The sequence below is a fragment of the Tuber melanosporum genome (assembly GCF_000151645.1).
Source record: "Tuber melanosporum whole genome shotgun sequence assembly, scaffold_47, strain Mel28".
NCBI lineage: Eukaryota > Fungi > Ascomycota > Pezizomycetes > Pezizales > Tuberaceae > Tuber > Tuber melanosporum.
The window spans coordinates 377,397-396,247 of NW_003299092.1; the positions used below are offsets into that span (position 1 = coordinate 377,397).

The 18,851-nt window shown below is 47.1% G+C and overlaps 3 protein-coding genes; 1 reads left to right on the plus strand and 2 right to left on the minus strand.

Annotated features, from left to right (window-relative positions):
* Positions 1-5,648: 5,648 nt before the first annotated feature.
* Positions 5,649-8,595, minus strand: GSTUM_00008451001 (uncharacterized protein; the record flags this gene model as incomplete). XM_002840051.2 has 3 exons in its annotated part: positions 5,649-8,031; positions 8,344-8,401; positions 8,510-8,595. 3 exons carry the CDS (start codon positions 8,593-8,595, stop codon positions 6,211-6,213), a joined length of 1,965 nt encoding a protein of 654 aa, XP_002840097.1. The 3' UTR covers positions 5,649-6,210.
* Positions 8,596-12,308: 3,713 nt separating this feature from the next.
* Positions 12,309-12,726, plus strand: GSTUM_00008452001 (uncharacterized protein; the record flags this gene model as incomplete). XM_002840052.2 has 1 exon in its annotated part: positions 12,309-12,726. The coding sequence occupies one exon, from the start codon at positions 12,309-12,311 to the stop codon at positions 12,567-12,569; it is 261 nt and encodes an 86-aa protein (XP_002840098.1). The 3' UTR covers positions 12,570-12,726.
* Positions 12,727-16,766: 4,040 nt separating this feature from the next.
* On the minus strand, positions 16,767-18,177 carry GSTUM_00008453001 (uncharacterized protein). XM_052355804.1 has 2 exons: positions 17,762-18,177; positions 16,767-17,698 (listed from the first exon to the last, which is right to left on the minus strand). The coding sequence occupies exon 2, from the start codon at positions 17,235-17,237 to the stop codon at positions 16,935-16,937; it is 303 nt and encodes a 100-aa protein (XP_052211769.1). The 5' UTR covers positions 17,238-17,698; positions 17,762-18,177; the 3' UTR covers positions 16,767-16,934.
* Between the last annotated feature and the right edge of the window lie 674 nt (positions 18,178-18,851).

Consider the following 18,851-nt stretch of genomic DNA (forward strand, 5'->3'; position numbering starts at 1 on the left):
CAAGCATTATCAAGCGTGAAGACGCCGAGAACTTACTTGAGTCTAGTGGGTTATGTCCCGGTCCAGGATCTTGGCACCTTGAATTGTCCAGTAGTATGAATACACAGGATCTCGAGCTATATCATTCGTCATTCAAGAGCCTGTGCACGCTGCCATTCTTCCCCCCCTCAGGACCGCATATCTTTGCGGCATTCCATCAACACGATGGTGAAAGACACGGCACGGTCCTGCGTGAGTGGATAGGACTCGGCTTTGTGCATTCCCCCCCCCCAAAAAAAAGAAGAAGAAAAACAGAGCAAGACTCAAAAGATGTTGATGGAAAAATAGGGTGGTCCGCGATAATTTCTCATTTATGGTAGAAGGATCATCTCTGGACTACCGGTACGAGTAGAGGGTACATACCTCACTCGTCTTTACCAAGAATACCTCCCAGTCGATGTTTTGCTGCGGTCCGCACCAAATATAGGGGCTTACAGAGGTATTCTTGGCAAAGACGAGAAGAGAATAGTAGGTATGATATCGGTACGTACTGTACCTACCGTACTCTATCATAGACGGTACCCCCCTCAATACCGGTGTGAAAGGGGGGTTGTTTTGAGGCACTAAAGGTTGGGGGTAGTAGGGTTTTCAGTCTTGTAACATAGGCGGTTTAGGGATAGGGCTGGGAGAAAAGGTTTTCACATGGTGAGGTGACTTCTTTTCTTTTCTTAAGGAGGGGTGGAACACAACCACTAGAAGGTCATTAGATAGGCAACACACTCCACTCAGAATAGAGCAACCATTTGTCCCCTTTTCTCTCTTACTTCTCCTGGGGACTACCAGGCATTGCATCAGGCTGTGTTGCATCTACCTATTATCCAGTACTCGCGCCGCCGAGTTGAAGTCGCGCACCCAAAACTAGTAATGATCGTTGGGCCAATAGAAATGGGGATGACATTAGGTATGAGGTACTGAATATAGGAGACTAAACTATGAGATGTAACAATGCCACCATAGATCACTGCTCAAGGAACCCCATCACTCTGCTCCCAACTGCTCTTATCCTTCGTTAATATGCCTTTTACACATTCAGGCATAGGAAGTGCTCCTCGAGTTCCTTTGCTAAAGCATGCTGCAATTTTAGCTCTAAATTAGCATGGAAATTTGTTCTTCACAAGCATAGAAACCAAGCTTGGAGTAAAGAAGAGGACTGCAATGGATATCATCCATCGTACCAAGGTAATATACTATAACATCTATTCATATTAGAACGATTAAGAACTGAATGTAATTCATAGGAGCACGCTTCAGATCCTACCAACTTTGATGATGTTTTAGCCTGTCTTGAAGATAATCATGGAGGAGGTAATCAACAAAGGTTTTCTGATGGATGCCCGGAGTCAATAGCACTACGGGATTTAAGTCAGAAAGATGAAGAACACTGGCTAATGCCATTTCCCGAAATTGCTAAAGAGCTTGAAATCGTTGCTGCACGATCGACCCTGGAGGAGGTTTTCCATACTCAACACCATATATTTCGACGCAAAGCTGTACACAAACCTACTCTCATGGCTGCCCATATTGAGTCACAGTTAGCCTTTACTCATATGGCTCTTCAAATAGCGGTAAATACAATTGTATTTACAGACGAGACCTGGATTGAATTTAATACACTGAGGCGGCAACGGAACATTTCATGTTATATTGGTATTGATTCCAATAGGTATGCCATTCACGATCGTGATCAGGAGAAAGCTCCTGTTACAGTTATGCTCTGGGGAGCTATAATGCTTAGTCAGAAGGGTCAATGCCATGTCTGGAAGTAAGACACAGAGGAGGAAAAAAATATATTTCAGCAGATAGTTCATGATGAGAACAGTTGGCGCTATGATCGACAACTTTATAACCAACAACAAGCCTATATTACTGGTACCTAGTGTAACGTGTTCGCAAGGTGCTAATCACATTATCGGTAATAGATACAATAGTTGGCAGGTGGCCTGCTCTTCCAGAGAAGAGGTGAGAGCTGAGAACTAAAGGAGGCTTCGAGGGTGTACTGGGGAACAAAGAAGTAACCGTTCAACCAAGTATATTGAAATACTGTCTGTCGAAGTCTGCCCTTTCTATCATAGAAACAGGCGGTCTTTTAAATACACAAATCTGTTCATGTCTTAACATGAACGAAACTAATCAAAGGTATCAATCGATACACTTTGGTAAAACTTCTTAAGTATCAAAGCGATACTTAAAATAAAACATAAAACAAAACCAAGTATCAAACGATACTTAAAACTAACCAAGTATCAAAGCGATACTTAAAACAAAACATAAAACAAAACCAAGTATCAAACGATACTTAAAACTAACCAAGTATCAAAGCGATACTTAAAACAAAACATAAAACAAAACCAAGTATCAAACGATACTTAAAACTAACCAAGTATCAAAGCGATACTTAAAACAAAACATAAAACAAAACCAAGTATCAAACGATACTTAAAACTAACTAAGTATCAAAGCAATACTTAAAACAAAACATAAAACAAAACCAAGTATCAAACGATACTTAAAACTAACCAAGTATCAAAGCAATACTTAAAACAAAACATAAAACAAAACCAAGTATCAAACGATACTTAAAACTAACCAAGTATCAAAGCAATACTTAAAACAAAACATAAAACAAAACCAAGTATCAAACGATACTTAAAACTAACCAAGTATTAAAGCGATACTTAAAACAAAACATAAAACAAAACCAATAACCAAGTACCCGTACCGGTTACACCTAGCAAGAGCGTTATCTCCAAGATATCAATACAGCAATTGAGTACAGGAATATTGAGGAGGGAAAAGCAGGAAGGCATAAGCGTAAACGATGCAATCCAGAGCAGCTATTTAAAGAAGAACAGTTTAAGTTTACAAGCAATGGCGGTATAAATTGGGTGTCATACCGAGAGCGGGTTCTATGTTCAAAGCTATATCCATGGATCGATGAGATACAGAAAACAACAGGAATGGCTTTAACTTACTTGGTTGAAAATAATGTGCCTGCACATCAAACATCACAGCGAGTTGATCGGGAAGAGTGACTTAGGAGAGGTATCATCATATTAGATTGGCCATCTAAATCGCCAGATTTGAACCAAATAGAACTTCTATAGGACTATGAAACAAAAAGGTGAGATATCAACTTGGAGGTTTGTTGGTACAAATCAAGAGACAGTGGAATCAGAGAAGGCTGCCTTGGTTAGATCGTGGGAGAATCTACCTCAGGCAGTTATTGATCAGAAATGTTTGTCCTTTCATACAAAGCTTCAGCAAGTTATTCTTCACCATGGAGGGAATAACTTCAATGGTTAGGAATATCAGATTACTTATAGGCATGCGGTTTGGCAGATATGCATTTAGGCAGATAGGAGGTTATTGGGTATGTGTTTTTATGATATGCGGTAACTGTAACTGGTACGGGTACTCAGTTATTGGTTTGTTTTAAGTATCGTTTGATACTTGGTTTTGTTTCATGTTTTGTTTTAAGTATCGCTTTGATACTTGGTTTTGCTTCATGTTTTGTTTTAAGTATCGCTTTGATACTTGGTTTGTTTTAAGTATCGTTTGATACTTGGTTTTGTTTTATGTTTTGTTTTAAGTATCGCTTTGATACTTGGTTTGTTTTAAGTATCGTTTGATACTTGGTTTTGTTTTATATTTTGTTTTAAGTATCGCTTTGATACTTGGTTTGTTTTATATTTTGTTTTAAGTATCGCTTTGATACTTGGTTTGTTTTAAAGTATCGTTTGATACTTGGTTTTGTTTTATGTTTTGTTTTAAGTATCGCTTTGATACTTAAGGAGTTTTACCAAAGTGTATCGATTAATACCTTTGATTAGTTTCGTTCATGCTAGACATGAACAGATTTGTGTATTTAAAGACCGCCTGTTTCTACGATATAAAAGGCAGACTTCGACAGACAGTATTTCAATATACTTGGTTGAACAGTTACTTCTTTGTTCCTCAGTACACCCTCGAAGCCTCCTTTAGTTCTCAGCTCTCGCCTCCTCTCCGGAAGAGCAGGCCACCTGCCAACTATCGTATCTATTACCGATAACCTGATTAGCACCTTGTGAACACGTTACAGTAACCAGGCATACAGTAGGAGAGTCTGTCATATCCTATGCTACTAGGTGTATGACATGGGCGGGGTCTTTCATTTTGTATTGTTCTCTTCATACCCTTTACCATTAGGTATATGGTAGTTCACATAGAGTATAGGCTTAGGAGATAGTGGTGGATTATCGTGAGATATTAGGATGGTTCTAGATTTTCCTTCCTTTCACACTCATCTCCGTATATCATCTATCGGGATTCCACCCTCACCACTTCATTCTTTCATACTTTCTTTAGGTTTTATCAAGGAAGACTATAAGAATAAAGGTTACCTTCCACTTGATGTATGGTTAAATGATCTAGTAGAATCATCGCAGTAGGCATCTTCCATCTATATGATGAAATGTGATGTTTTGATTGGCCCGGCGATCATTACTAGTTTTGGGTGCGCGAGATCAACTCGGCGGCGCGAGTAGAGGAGCACGACTTATTTGGGACAACCACCGAGGATTAGGCACGGTCACCACACCAACCGAAAAGTGGGAAGCGTAATTCCCGGCGCGACACCGGTATCTTGTCCACCGCATTTCCAAACCCGCCTTGTAGTCTACGGCACTCCGGACTGCTCACCCATCCATCCACCCACCGCTTACGGGGCTCTTGTACTGCGGATTATACACAAGGAGCAGTAATAATACCGACAGGTACGATACCGCACTGTACCGGTACTGTACTCGTATAGTAATTTTTGCTCGAGAAGTTACCATAGATGTTTGTACCGTCCTGGCAGCGATCCCTAGCGACGATAAAGCTCCAACTAGCCATCAATCCAACATTCCTTCGTTCCTCCCTTCTCCCATACCAACCCCTCAACCCAAACACAATCCCCCCCCATTGCAAATCACGTGACAAGCAATTTTCACTCCATCTCTGGGCGGGCACTCGGGTCTTTATATACCCCAGGATCGGTTACACAATGACATTTCAAACAGGACCGAGCCTGAAACATTTTCCGCAGGCTCGCTTTTTACGAGTGTGATTGGGTGAGGGTATGCGGGTTGATGGATTTGGAAGTGAAGTGCGGAAGGGGTGGGTGGGGGGAGGGGGTGATTGGGTTTATGCCTTTTTTTACCGGACAAGTGCGGTGTGCATCATACCGGCAGGAATAGGGTGGGCGTTGGAGGGAGGGGGGGATTGGTGGGTTTGGGGGATTGGGGATTGGGGAGTGTTTTTTTTTTTTTTGTTGGTGGGTGGGTGCGTGTGTGGAGTACTCGTATTATCATACGGTCTACTCGAGCACAGCAAGGCGAAGGAATGAGTGAGAGTGAGTGAGCGAGAGAGCGAGTGGGGTTGGTGTGCTTGTGTGTGTAGCGATACGGTTACGATATCTTGACGTACGAGTATGAGTACTCGAGTACCAGTTGTGTTTATCGTTATTGGATACCATTGGATAGTCTATGGTACGAGTACAGGTACGTATGATGGATGGAGCGGGGTTTTGGTGAGGGAGGAGAGAGTATCACAACGGATTCACGTACTGTACCGGTATTCTAATTGCTCCGTTAGAGTGCAGACTACTGTATTACCAGACACCTTCAACGCCATCTCCAAGCCGCCCGCACAAGATAGACAGACAGACTGACTGACAGACACGAACAAATCAACACCATACATACAGTTTACCCCGTCACAAAGCACCGTACGCCATGAAGCAAAGCAACTTTTATATCGAGTACCAACACCTTAACGGCCACAATCTTGGAATAAAGGTAGCGAGAAACTGGTTGCGAACAGGAGGAGGAGGAAGAAACAAGCATTGGATTATTAAGTTCGTTCCTTCTCATTTTTTTTTTTTTTTGAAAAAAAGTGCCTGAAATTGGAAATGGGTGAAAGAAAGGGAAAAGAAGGAAAAAAAAAGGCTCCCGTTTAACTTTAACTTTACTTTAACCAACTCCTCTGGAGAAGATGAAGGAAGAGGAGGAAAAATTCCCGTTTACTCGGTACAGAATACATTTGAAACAAATGAGGAGAGAAAAGACCACGCCATGCCTTGGACAGAGAGACTGAAAAGGAAAAACATGAGAAGGGAAGGAACAAAAAGGGAAGAGGAAAAAGAAACAAAGATTATGATTCTGAATGAAAAGCAACCGAAGCTTTCTTTCGGAGGCCAAAGAAACTAGACATGTGGCGAGCCTTGTTCTTCTCCTTCTCCTTCTCCTTCTTTTCCTTCTTCTCCTTCTCCTTCTTCCCCTTCTTCTTCTTGCTGTTCTCCTTCTTATCCCCCCTCTCCGTCTCCTGGGGGACTACTACCTCCTCCTTTGGCTCCACCGGTGATTCCCCCAGTTTTGCCGGTGCGACCGCTGGAACAGTTACCTTCGGTGACTCGACAGCCGACGGCACTTCGGTCCCGGATGGGGAATCATCCCCACTCTTCTCGTCATCCGACTTCTCATGGTTGACCCCGTTCGGGGTCAGGTCCCCCACCGGAAGTCCGGGTCCGGGTCCGGGTGTGACGGGAAACGGTGGTAGATCTGGAATCGCGCCATTCTCTTCATGCGTGCTGGTGCGATCCTTATCCTTGCCTCCTAGCCTCAAGGCTTGGCTGAGGCGGAGGCTGCGGCTAGTGCTCCTGAGCCTGTTTATGCCGCCCATGTGGTAGCCCTCTGGCTTGTCCTTCTTATCCCCCTTCTCCTTCTCCTTCTTCGACTTGACGCTGCTCGGGACGGGCGGGAACGGATGCTTCGCGGCGGTCTCAGCCGGATGCTGGTCGCTGATATTAATCGGTGTTTCAGACTTTGGCAACGGCGAAGAGCTTGAACTGTGTAAATTTGGTAGATGTTCCGCCACCGAGGAGGCCCTTACACTGTGCCCGTTGACTCCATTTGTATACCCTTTAGATTTCGCGGATTCCGTTTTCGCCGCCTCCGCCGCTGCTCTTGTGGCCACTCCCGCCGCTTGCTCATCCACCCACATCTCTCGCTGTACGGCCTCAAATGTGGTTTCCTGATAGAACAGAACGTAGGCGCATGCCATCCCTGGCCGCTCCCCGAAAAAGTTCCTTACGAACGCCTTGTCTACCGGTTCAACCAACTCATCGTCGAACAGCAGCCAACCCTTGTCCTCGGTCTTGACGATCGCAACGTAATGCCCATGGTACGGTCCACCACCGATATGCACAACAACAGCATACAGCTCGTATAGTCTGTCCGGGTCCTCAGCGTCGTCCGTCGTATTGAATAGCCTTAGATGGTATGGGTAAAGGACTCGGTAATGTAGCTTCTCGAATCGTCCTAGGTTCTCCATAAACTTGAAGCGCTTCAGATGTAGAGCAAGGACCTTCGGCAGCCGTTTGATTTTCATCCGTTTTTCGGCTTCCTGCAGCCCGCCGCAGCTGTCGCAATGGAATTTGTTACGTTCACATAGCATTTCCGAAGCGGAGAAATTCCGTAAACATGATGTCACGGATGAATTCTTCTCTAGGTCAATTGACAAATCAAGGAACTGCTCGTCTCGGCGTGAAACGTTCTCACAAGTGAGGCACTTGGTCTCCGAGGTTAGCAGACCTTCAAATAGTTCATGGATCCAGCCAGTGGGAGACGTAGAGGTAAGGGACGCGGTGGAGGCAGCCGACGAAGCGTTTACAGGTGTTAGTGTACCAGATGATTTGGCAGGGGTTGAATTGGTCACAATATTGCCGTTCTTGTAACCATGTTTTTTTTGATAGTCCTCCACATTCTCTATCACCTGATTGAGGACGTAATTCAGGAATTCGTGAGCATCCTGATGCTGCTGTCCACTGAACATGTCGTTCTCCCTCCTTAGAATATCTAAAAACCTATTTGGACTGACGACACCTGTGCGCGAATTGTGTGCCACGATGCTTTCAAAGATGTCCTTCAATGCCGAGAACAGCGACTCCTCCATCCCGTAACTTGCATGATTTCCCTGATCGACATTCAACACGGGCCCCGTTGCTAACGCGAGCTTCTTTTTCACCTCAGGGGTGTCCCTGTTCTCGTTAGGGCCAAAAGTTGGTCCTGGTGTTAGGGAAGCCGTGACCGGTATCCTTGGCCTTTTGGTCTCCTCTTTACTGGTGGGTGTTAACGATGGCTTTCGCGCAACTGGACCGGGGGGGGCGGATGATCCGGGTAGGGGATCTGTGCTAACTCGAGCGAGATTTCGACTATCCGATCCGGGCAGTAGAGTAGCATCGCTATTGCTCGAACTCGGTAGACTCGATCTGTTGGGAAAGTTGACGACGTTTTCTCGGAAAGGTTTTGAATAGTACAAACACTGTAGGATTGAATTACAGTAGCTGCGGCTGAAAGTCAGCTATCGCAATTCACATAGACAGACGTAGCAAGGAAAAAACAGTCTCCAAAGCTCAACAGTTAGCCTACCAAGTATTTCCAAACTGAGGCACGAGAAAATCGAGTCCAACATCAGCCAATGATTCTCACAAAGTACAATAATAAAAAAGTTAGGGCATACGCCAACTACATTCTCCATCCCAAAATACTTATCGCTGCCGTCCGGCCTGGGCGGGCCATCGCTTATCAAGGCCTGTAGTCCCGTTGGTGAGGGTTCGGCCTTCTGTTTCGTGGGAGATTGTATGGAAGGCTGGTGGTTATTCTGGGGTAAACATCGGTCGTGTCAGCACTCTATCTCAGCGCGCATCTTCTCCTTCTCTAAAGTGAGCCCCCCTCGCATCTCGCGGGCCGCCCCCAAGCCTCACCAAGACTTTTTTGGCACCCAGGCCCAGAACGCAGACGTGCAGAAGGGCAGCAAACTAGAAGGGGGTGGGGGGAGGGAGAGTCTGGCGGCGTTTTTTTGAAGAAAGATCGAACTCTAAAGAAGCCACAAGAAAACGGAAGAGACAGTTACTGACCGAGCGGTCCATCCATGATAGGTTCCTAAAGGAGCTCAACATCTCGAGCGACGAATGCTATCTCCGGAACAGGAGAAGGAGTAGATTCGGAGAGTAAAAAATCTTGATTTTCTTCTTATGGGACAATATACCTTTCCTTCTTTCCCGTGGTCGACGTGCGAATTGTCGAGGCTCTGCTTGTCGAGGTTTGGAACTGTGGGTGTAAGAGTTGAGAAGGGGGGAGGTCGGCAAGTTTAGGTCGTCGGTCTCTCGCACGGTTGCCAGGAACTTGGAAGGATCGGTGGAAGGTTTGGACGATGGGCCTTTCACAGGAGTGGCCGGCAGGGAGGCGAGAGGGGGAGTGGGGGCGGCAATCCAGCGGGCGAAGAATTTAGGAAGGTCGGAGAGACGGCGGATACTGACAGGTCAGCGGATGGAGAGGATTCAGCGAACAACAAATGGGAACTATCTCTTAAGAAAGACACTCCACTTGATTGACGTGGTATGATGGATGACGGTGATGGTACGAGAGAGACAAAAAAAGGGGGGCGTAGGATTTGGAGAGATATTAACGGCGATGATGGTGAAGATGGAGAAGTGATTACTGTATGAACCAATAATGATAAAGTAACGTGGAATATTGTGGATGGGAAAAAGCCGGTAGGGGTTAAAGGGAAGGAGAAGGAATACGGAGGAGGAGGAAAGATGGAGTGAAATGTATTAAAAGAGCACTGGTACCCTACGTCCGTAGTATGTTTAATACCCTATGATACCCTCTTGCCCGTACCCAAGTCTTCCTCGACCGGACGGGAGTGGATTTATCGGAGTTGACTTCGGGTGGCCGAACCGCAAAACCGTGGATATGATATCCCGAACGGTAAGCCCGGGCGGAGAAGTGGGAGAGAAATACCGGTATTCACTATTATATCATGCCAATTCACAAAAGTGTCCCCCATGCATTGGCCGTCAATTGACCTCTGTTGCCTCTCCGAGTTAGATTACCGGCACCATGATCGTGCTCTAAGGCACTGCGCACACTCCGTCTCAACACGGTACCATGCCTACAAAAACCATAAATTTAGTTCAATAGACAGTGAGCCTCTCTATCCAACAACAACGACAGCACTTCAACCGCACTGGAGCCTTGGGAACCAAGATCCTCTGCACTCTCGGGGCGGAGTTAAGAGGACAGGGATAGGCAGCACTGCAAAAGAACAGGAGAGAACGGTAGGAAAGAAAATAATGATAATACGGTATCATACCAAAAGGGCCCTACACACCAACATCCATTCCAAGCAGGCTATTCTTATTTTCAAAGTCATGGCTGTAATTCACTTCTTGGCGACATTTCAGATATCGGCGTGGGTATTGGATCACCCATCGCACGATTCACTGCACAACCACACCCAGTTCACATCAGCATACCCTATTCTCACTCACACGCACGCACATGGGTTCCAACTCAGTTGGCTTTCCCAACCACATGGAAACTATGCCTTTCGTCCTTCTTCCCTCTCCCTCTCCCCAGGGTTTAGGTTTCCATCCATCCACCATTCACATTTTCCGCCCAGCATTCCGGCACAACCAAGCAGGAACAGGCTAAACGTGGCAAACCCCCCACTAATTTTGCGGAGGATAACTCGCGTGGCGTTGGCAGGATGGAGGGACTTTTGGATCCCCGGTCGCGTCCACACCCCATGGAGTCCTTAGAGTACTCGTACTGGGAGGACGAGGGGATGATGTCTGGGTTAGAAAAGAAGAAGGAGAGGGGAAAAGTTGGGACGATGGGGTTGATGGTTTTCCTTTTGGGGCCATTAATAGGTGATCCTATCGATGTCAATTGGTTGAATTGGCACAAAGTTCGGGGGGAGACACATTGGGAGAGAGTTTCTCACTCCTTGCTCTTTGACCATCAGGGAAAACACTGGTAGGGCACGCGGTTTCATCCAGCAGTCTTCTTTCCTCGTGTTTACCAGCACTCTATCTACGATGCTCATGCCGGTAGAATACAAAGTGCTGACTGCCCCGATAACGTCTGCTGGGTGTCGCAGTACCTTCCGACTTCCTCCATCACCCTCCCCAAAACCGAAAAAAAAAAAGTAGATTTTTTCGTCTAGCGCCCTGGGTTTCCAGGGGTTAAAAACAAATGCAAGACTCTTTACTCGAGCAGACCTCAACCTCCCCAGCCCTGACATCTACCATATCATGACAGTTCCATTCTCTATCCTAGTGACGTAAATTCCTTGCTCTTTCCCTCTCCCCCAGAAAAATCCATCTTAACAAAGCGGCTCAATTTAGGTATTAGCCGACTGCCGACGCGGTGAGTGCCGGTAAGGTAAGAAAATCATCTTTTTTTCCTTTCTTTTTCTGAGCGCAGACGGCGACGAAAAACCGCTCAATAGGTGGTGGCTCTTTCCTTTCTTTTTCTGGCTCCCTCCTCGTGTTGCGGAATTTTTTGAAAAGACCCCCAGATTGGAATTAAAGCATCGGTGAGATAATCGGGATCGTGGCGGTGGTGGTGGGGGCACAGGAGCTCAGCCACATCATACTCAGTAGAGTACTGTGGTTTCTTCTTTCATACTGGTATTATACGATGCTAATTCCATTACCCGTCACAGCACTCAACCTCAGCACTGTGAAACATATAGGTAGGTGGCCTGCGGCCGATTATATGCGCTAACAACTTTTTGACGCTAACAAGTCTCTGTCCTGCATTTACAAACCCCCTTGAGCCACAGTTGTCACAAGGGAAGAACGATCCTCTCAAAATCTTACCTGAGTACTTGTAGTCTCTCAGACTGCCGTACGCCAGATGCAAATGGAATCGGAGCACGTAAGGTCTAACTGAACCGAATATGGGAGATTGCTATAAATCTTCCATTGCTGCTCCTTCCCGGTAGTTATGGCTCCACAAATCCCTAGCCAACACACACACCCGCCGCGGATAAAGCCGATCTCACTCGCTCCCTCAGTCATCTCCACCCTAAAGTGAGAAATGGAATGGATACTGTTGGGTTTGCTTGTGTTCCGTATTGTGGGGGTTTGAGAGAGGGGGGGAGGGAAGTGGAGGAGAAGAGCGGGGATCGTAGCTGGGCTCTTGATATCCTTTGGCTGCTAGAAAGCTGACGCTGAAAACGACAACCAGTGGAGAGCGTTACCGTGATGAAGATCCCTCAGACATTCTGATGGAAATCGTGGTGGGGAGTGCGATACCATACGATACAGTACTACTGTATGGCATCACACCTCCGCGCTACCTGGATACCTGACTAAAGCACGTACCGTACTCGTACCTCGGAGGATCAGGTGAAATCTGGCAGGTGGTACTATCTTCCTTCCTTCCTCGTTTAGTCCTATGCTTGCTAAGGGAATTTCCGCTTTTGCACCATGTGTATGTCGTATTTTGCAAGGCGCGCTTAATGCCATAGCCCACCCGACTCGTACGATGGGTTTGGGGGTTTTGAGAAAAAGTCAAATTCAAGCTTTAGTGCAATTCGTGAGGGTATTGTCAATGATGTATGGTAATAGCATTATGATAACTAACCTAGCCGGCACGCCAGTTGTTGCTTCAGCTCAATGCCATTCCCCACATATGCCTTCTTGGGGTGGTGGATAGATTGTAGCATTGTGCTGGCTGATAACAAGAAACTTGATTGAGCCCACCGGGACAAGAGTAACCGTTTCTCGTGCAACTCTAATCTTGTGAGGAAGCGCAACTTGAAGCACCACGTTGTGTTCCGACCTCACTAAGGTCGTTCAGCCCCGGGGTCGGAGGACGTTTTCCTGAGGCCAAGTTTCAAGTGCACCCACACACAAACATAGTGTTATCATACATATGATACATACACCAACCAAAGCCCTTCAACTCAAAAAAAAAAAAAAAAAAAAAAAAAGACTTGCATAAACGGTTTTTCAACCCCGAGCCGAATTCTTCCCTTTCCAGGCAGTTCCTGTCTCAAGTATGATATTCGCAATAGGAACAGGCATCCCAAGTGATCCGGGTATGGCATACACAACTAATGCCTCCACGGGTCACCAATTTTGTGGAAAATAGCTGTAATAAATCACAATCCGATCACTTTTTAAAAAACCACCGAGTTACTCACTCGTACCTGCCCATCCCAAGAGTGCCGTACCGTATCGAGAAATCCTGGAGCGGTTTAGGTTCAGGAAATGCCGAGGTTCCCGGATACGGTACTTTTGGAATCGGCAAGTAAGTTACCGGTACCGGTATGGTATTCCCCTCGGAGAAGCGAAGAAGAGAGCAGAGTACTCGTACTGGTACAGTAAGTCGCCGGCAGTTAAACTATCGAATACCTAGGGCAATTCCCTTTCCGGACGGCAGATCACTCACACCAATCAGGTATCGTAACCACCAATCGACCCTCCCCCTCCCCAAAACGTGCACTCACAGAGATGTGCGGTATGATACCAGCTCTACTCGAGTACCACCCCAGACTTAGGTACAGTACAGTACAGAAAGTCGGCGCCTGCATCTTCTGGATCCGACCTCGTGCGCAGTGCAATACTATCTAGGTCCGTCGACCCGGTAAACAAGACTGGACTCTGCTCGAGTAGTAATACTCGAGTGATAAGAACTTTCCAAACACTCCCGGCACAGTGGAGCACGTGACGCTCCATTATGTTTATTATTCAAGTACATTTCTTCCAGAGTCCTGAGAACCTGTCAACTCCACGTTAGTCAATTGAGTATTATTAGTGAGTGTAGACCAGTACTTCATTCTGCCCTATGGAGCAGACTCATTTCCACTCCTACCCCACCCTTGTTTCGCCGTGCTTAGAGAGAGGGGGGGGTAAGGTCAGGTTGTATCGTACAAACTTTAGCAATACGACATAAATATTTATTTTACTCCAAACCTAGTACTTTATACGAGGACACAGACTAACATTACCAGATATTAAGTCACCCTCTGCCTCCCCCTTTCCCCCTCCCGCTGGAAATCGAGAGCGGTATTCCGTACAGTTGATGGTCGAGATCCAAGCTGGGGACCAAGATTCTTCTTCATACCCTCTTGCACGCTGCGGGGCAGTTGATATGGAAAGGAAGAGTGAGAATAAATTAATTACTCACGTGCCCGCAAATCAACTCCATCATTCATCACAAGTTGTATGTTCTACCGAGCATGGCACAGTAGGCACTCGCTCGGCTGCCCGGTCACTCCGGAGCTGGGCCGCGGACCGACCTCACCCGGGTTGCCGGGGTTCGTGTCGGCGAGTGATCGTTTGTGAGGGATGGGAGCGGTGGGGAAAACCCACCCCATCTCGATTTTGCCGTATCATGGTTAGGTTTCCACACCCGCGACATTGGTATTGATATGACAGGACCAAGTCCGAGCACGACACAGCCAGTCTAAACCCCGGAGAAGGATACAAGCGATTGTATTCGAGGAGCACGGTGGTTTCCGCGAGCCCCACCGTTTGACCGGCTCACGAGTGCTTGTTTGCTTGCCGTTCGGGATTGTTAAATCTTGATGACTGTGAACATTCATCATGGTATGATACCGTACTTCTTGGCGGGACTGCGCTGGAAAAAAACAAACTGGTATCGTATGATATGATACTCGCTTGCCCCGTCCTATCCATACCTTACTGTACGCCATATACCCTAAACCCGGCGGGCAGGAAAAAGCCTCTACGCAAAAGTATCATAATAATATTATTATGATATTATTATCATAACCTGTCTATCCCGGGCGTGACCGCTCGAATGAAATGTCCGCCCATTTCCCTCGGTGGTAACCGGAGCTTCACACGTTTCAGCTTTAGTATCATAGCAGCTTTTTATTAATATTCATTTATCGGTGCTACGTACCTTGTACTTGTACCAAACGTGGCTCAAGGCTTGGTGGCACTTGTGCATCTTGCTGCCGGATATTCTCCATCGTGCGTGCCCTATTTTATCCGAGAGGAGGAGGGGGGGTGGGCAAGTGTTAAGGGTGTTGTCAGACCCGTGATGCCATGTATCCGCAATGGGATATTACGCAGACACATACCGGTATCGTGTGGTGAGCAGGACTTTTCGAGTGACCATTATATACTTGCCATGCGATAGGTGATACACTATCATTACCAACCGCGTTTTTCCCTCTCGCGGTCGTCGTCGTCGTCATCGTCGTCAGCGTAAGGCAAAAAAAAAAACGTGCGTAATCATTCTTTTTTGTCTTCCTCTCGCCCGGTTGGTGCGTGGGTGTAACACCAGCCCTCTCGTGTTCTGCACCCAGCCCTCGGAATTGGCATGGTCAACGCCGAGCGAGTGCTGAAACGTGACCGTCCTGCGTGACTCTGAAAACGTGAATCCTTCTCGAATCCATCGAGCCCGCCGGCATTCAAGGGACCTCAGCACAGAGCCAGGCGTGAAACCGTCTTATTTGCTGACCATGTAGATTTCAATATCCTCATCAGAGGTAAAGGTATTTATCCATCGCCCCTCAAGAATCAACGCTTCACGTACAGGTGTGGTAGATGGTAGGGGCTATGATATATTATGTTCATAATATACCATAAGTCTAGATTGTGGAGTGCGTAGTAAGGGAAAAGCCCTAATCACGGGTTGTCACTCATCTCTCCTTTCTTTTCCTTTCCTTTCCTTCATCCAGAAACTGGATTACCATATCAAGGGAAGAATTTGGAGTTACTCCTATGCCAAACTTTCGAATACACGCGCCCCTTCCAAACCATGTCACTCTGAGCAAACATACCCCTTCCCATCATTTGTGGAGTGTGTGTGTGTGTGCGCGCGCACTTTGCACGAGAAGGTGTAGTGGTCAGGTATCATTCACTACCGCTCATAAAATTCCCCTTCTCCGAGAATGTACCATATCTACCCTTGATATCATATATCCAATAAGCAATAAAAAACTGTCACCTTAAGCTCTGACTTTTCTTAAATAAACACAGAAAGAAAGAAAGAAAGAACCCACACTCCAAGTCCATCAGCGAGAGGATGAGAAGGTAGATACCAACCCTCCATGGGAGTATGATACCACGCATAAGCGGAACACCAATCCAGCATGATGGCCAAGGTATCATCAAATCAAGAACTAATAAATCCCAAGCATCGAGGCACGAAAGAAAATCCACAACGTAAAAATTTTATGTCCAGGGTATCGGGGGAACCCCAACCTACCAGTGCGAACCTGGAAAACCGAAGGCCCGGCGCTCCCGCTCGCACCCGCGATTAAATCCTGAGACAGGTGAATCAGTTTTCAGGGCATAAGATGCTCATAATCCCACTCGGGGGATAGCGCGTAAGTCGTGACGCCTGCGATGGGCGGGGTGCCGCCGGAACGAATAGAGGAAGAGGTCCTCCAGACTCCAGATTAGGCATCTGGGGCGCTATAGTATGATAAAGGCTCTCGGTGCAGCACGCCCACTTCGAAACCCTACCAAACATGCCTTTCCGCACTCCTTCACTGGCACCAGTGCAGGAACGATTGGAATAGGAATGGACTGGTTGGGGATATCTACGTTACCATTCCTAGCCTGGTATCCAGTGATGATTGTTGGTGGGAGCTACCGTTACCGTCCTCGGTACCGGGCATGTACTCGGGATGACAGGTTGGAGATGTTCGGTGTACCGGTAGGGATGGCCTTGCCTAGCCGTATTGTAGGGTTGGAAGGTATTTGGCGGCAAGTTAGAGTGGTTGAGATGGTGTAGAAGCAACCACCACAACAGTGTGCCGTAACAGACTTTATGCTTCACCGAGAATCACTCTAGGGGGTGAAGGGTCAAGTTTTAATGGTTTGTGATGGATAGCGGACATCCTGGTGATTACACCATGGTCTGTCACAACCCCCAAGAAGGGTCTTTAAATCCAGCATCTCCCCGCTCAACTCACCATCCACTGCAAAATCTAATAAGCGCGAAGCCTATTAGCAGCTCAACACACGTATGCACTACGCATCTGTCATGTCACCCTCAAAAAAAAAACCATAACACCCCAGCTATCCACCCCCCTTATCAGTTCTTCCATCCTCCATCCCTCTCCGAATAAACCTCATCAGAAAAGTAAAGAGAGGAAGCCTGCCAAAAACCCCCAATCCTCGCCCCCTCTTCCACAACCCTCCGGCTATCCCAAGCCAAACATACTATCTCTCGCCGCCACCACCTCGCCCCTTCAGCCACCAAAATGAGAAGCCAATTGGCAGACATCGACAGTCCGAGACTCTTCGCAGAGCTGGATCTACCCCCGGAGCAGATCCTCCATGGCTGCTGCCGGGGGTTTGAGCAGTGCGCCAAAATCAATGGAACGAGTTTGTGCATCGCTTCTTGTGTGTATGGTTTGCGCGTGGGTGCGCAGAATGTTGGGAGAGATGGCTAGCTGACTTGTGAATGCCATCGTTCGGAGCACTAGCGGAGGGAGAAGGAAGGGTGGGTTGTGGGTAGCAGTGGCAGTGGTAGCGCACTGGGCTTGTTGCATGAGTACGGGTTTCGTGACAGGGACAGGAGGAATGGGAGGGGTGTCATAGTATGGTAGGTGGTATGTACTCGTACAGTACGAGCAGTAGGATAGCGTAGCTTTTGCCGCCTGTAAGGTTAAGGTTTGTGAGTTTCGGATAATTGAGTGGCTAATATAGCATGCTCGAACAGGGTTCCGGATATCCTAATATAAAGCCCATAGTCTAGATCGAAGTGGATAAGGGATGTTTTTGGTTATCGGTGAACCCATACGCCCTATCGAAAAATTGGGTATACGAAGGTGCCCCTCTGGCAGATGTCGTCCACTAGACCGACAACGTGAGTAAACATTTGCCCGGAGAATTTCGGGAAGCGTGCGTGTACTGTACCTTATTATAAGCTTTCTGGTCAGGGGACTTGCAAGTAAGGCCAAAGGCGGGAGGTTCGAGCCTATAGACTATTTAAAGAATTCTTTTCTGTTACCCGTATTCTGGCGAGAGCGAAGTTCGCGATGACTTTGGCCGCAGGGCCGCCGAGGGATCTGTGCCGGCACCTCGAGTCCATTCTTGAGTATTGCAGCACCGGTAAGAATACTGCCACGGAGGAGGTGCCATGGAGGACGCGTATTCCAGATTCGTGTGGGCAATGTGTAAGCGACGGTCATCCGCACTGCGGTTAATATCCCTCTGGGGGCTAGTGAGGGCTGTTTGGCGTTAGTAGAATTCCTATGAACTGTTCTATCAGACGCCTTCCAAACTCCATCCCTAAAGGGGTAATAATGATGGGGATGGGGATATAAACACCCAGCCACCCAAGAGGATGATGGAGAGCAAAACTCACAAGTGCCAAAGCCCTTCCAACGAACCAAAATTTGCCTCTGATGGATGACAACCGGCAAGTAGTATCAGTTACCGAGTATCTCGGGTCTGCGAAAGCGGTATTGTAAACACACTTCCCAACATTACTCGAGTACCCCCACCGGTCACACCAGTCACACTTAGTCATCCACGAATTCCTGCACTGGGTTTCGCCGGCGCGCCGGGGCCAAGGGAAGTTTGCAACAGTCAACATGCCGTTCTACCGAAAGTATGCTCCTTGGCGAGTAAGCGGGTGAGAAAGAATGGCGCAAAGTCGTATCATACCCCTTGTCAGAATACTGCCCAACTCTTTTTTTTTCCCCCTCCCGATAGAGTTTTCAACTTAGGCCCTGTTCAGCAGGTATCATAGAGGTAAAATTTGTTGCGATAAAAGTTGAACATGACATATGTGCTAATGAAAACACCACTACAGTATTTATGTGCATGGGGAACACCGCCTCAAGAAAAGTTTCTCATCGCAAAAAGAACGTTGCATAAAGGACAGTTTTATGCCATAAAAGTGCCGTGCCGAGACAGGGCCTCAAATTATCTCCAATAGCTTTGCTGCCCGCTTCATCTAGTCTCTTTAGACTTCCCCCAGCTCGTAGCGGGGCCGGGGTCA

Coding starts and splice junctions, on each gene's coding strand:
- GSTUM_00008453001 (XM_052355804.1), bottom strand. CDS start 17,237: ATGCACAAACTCGTTCCATTGATTTTGGCGCACTGCTCAAACCCCCGG.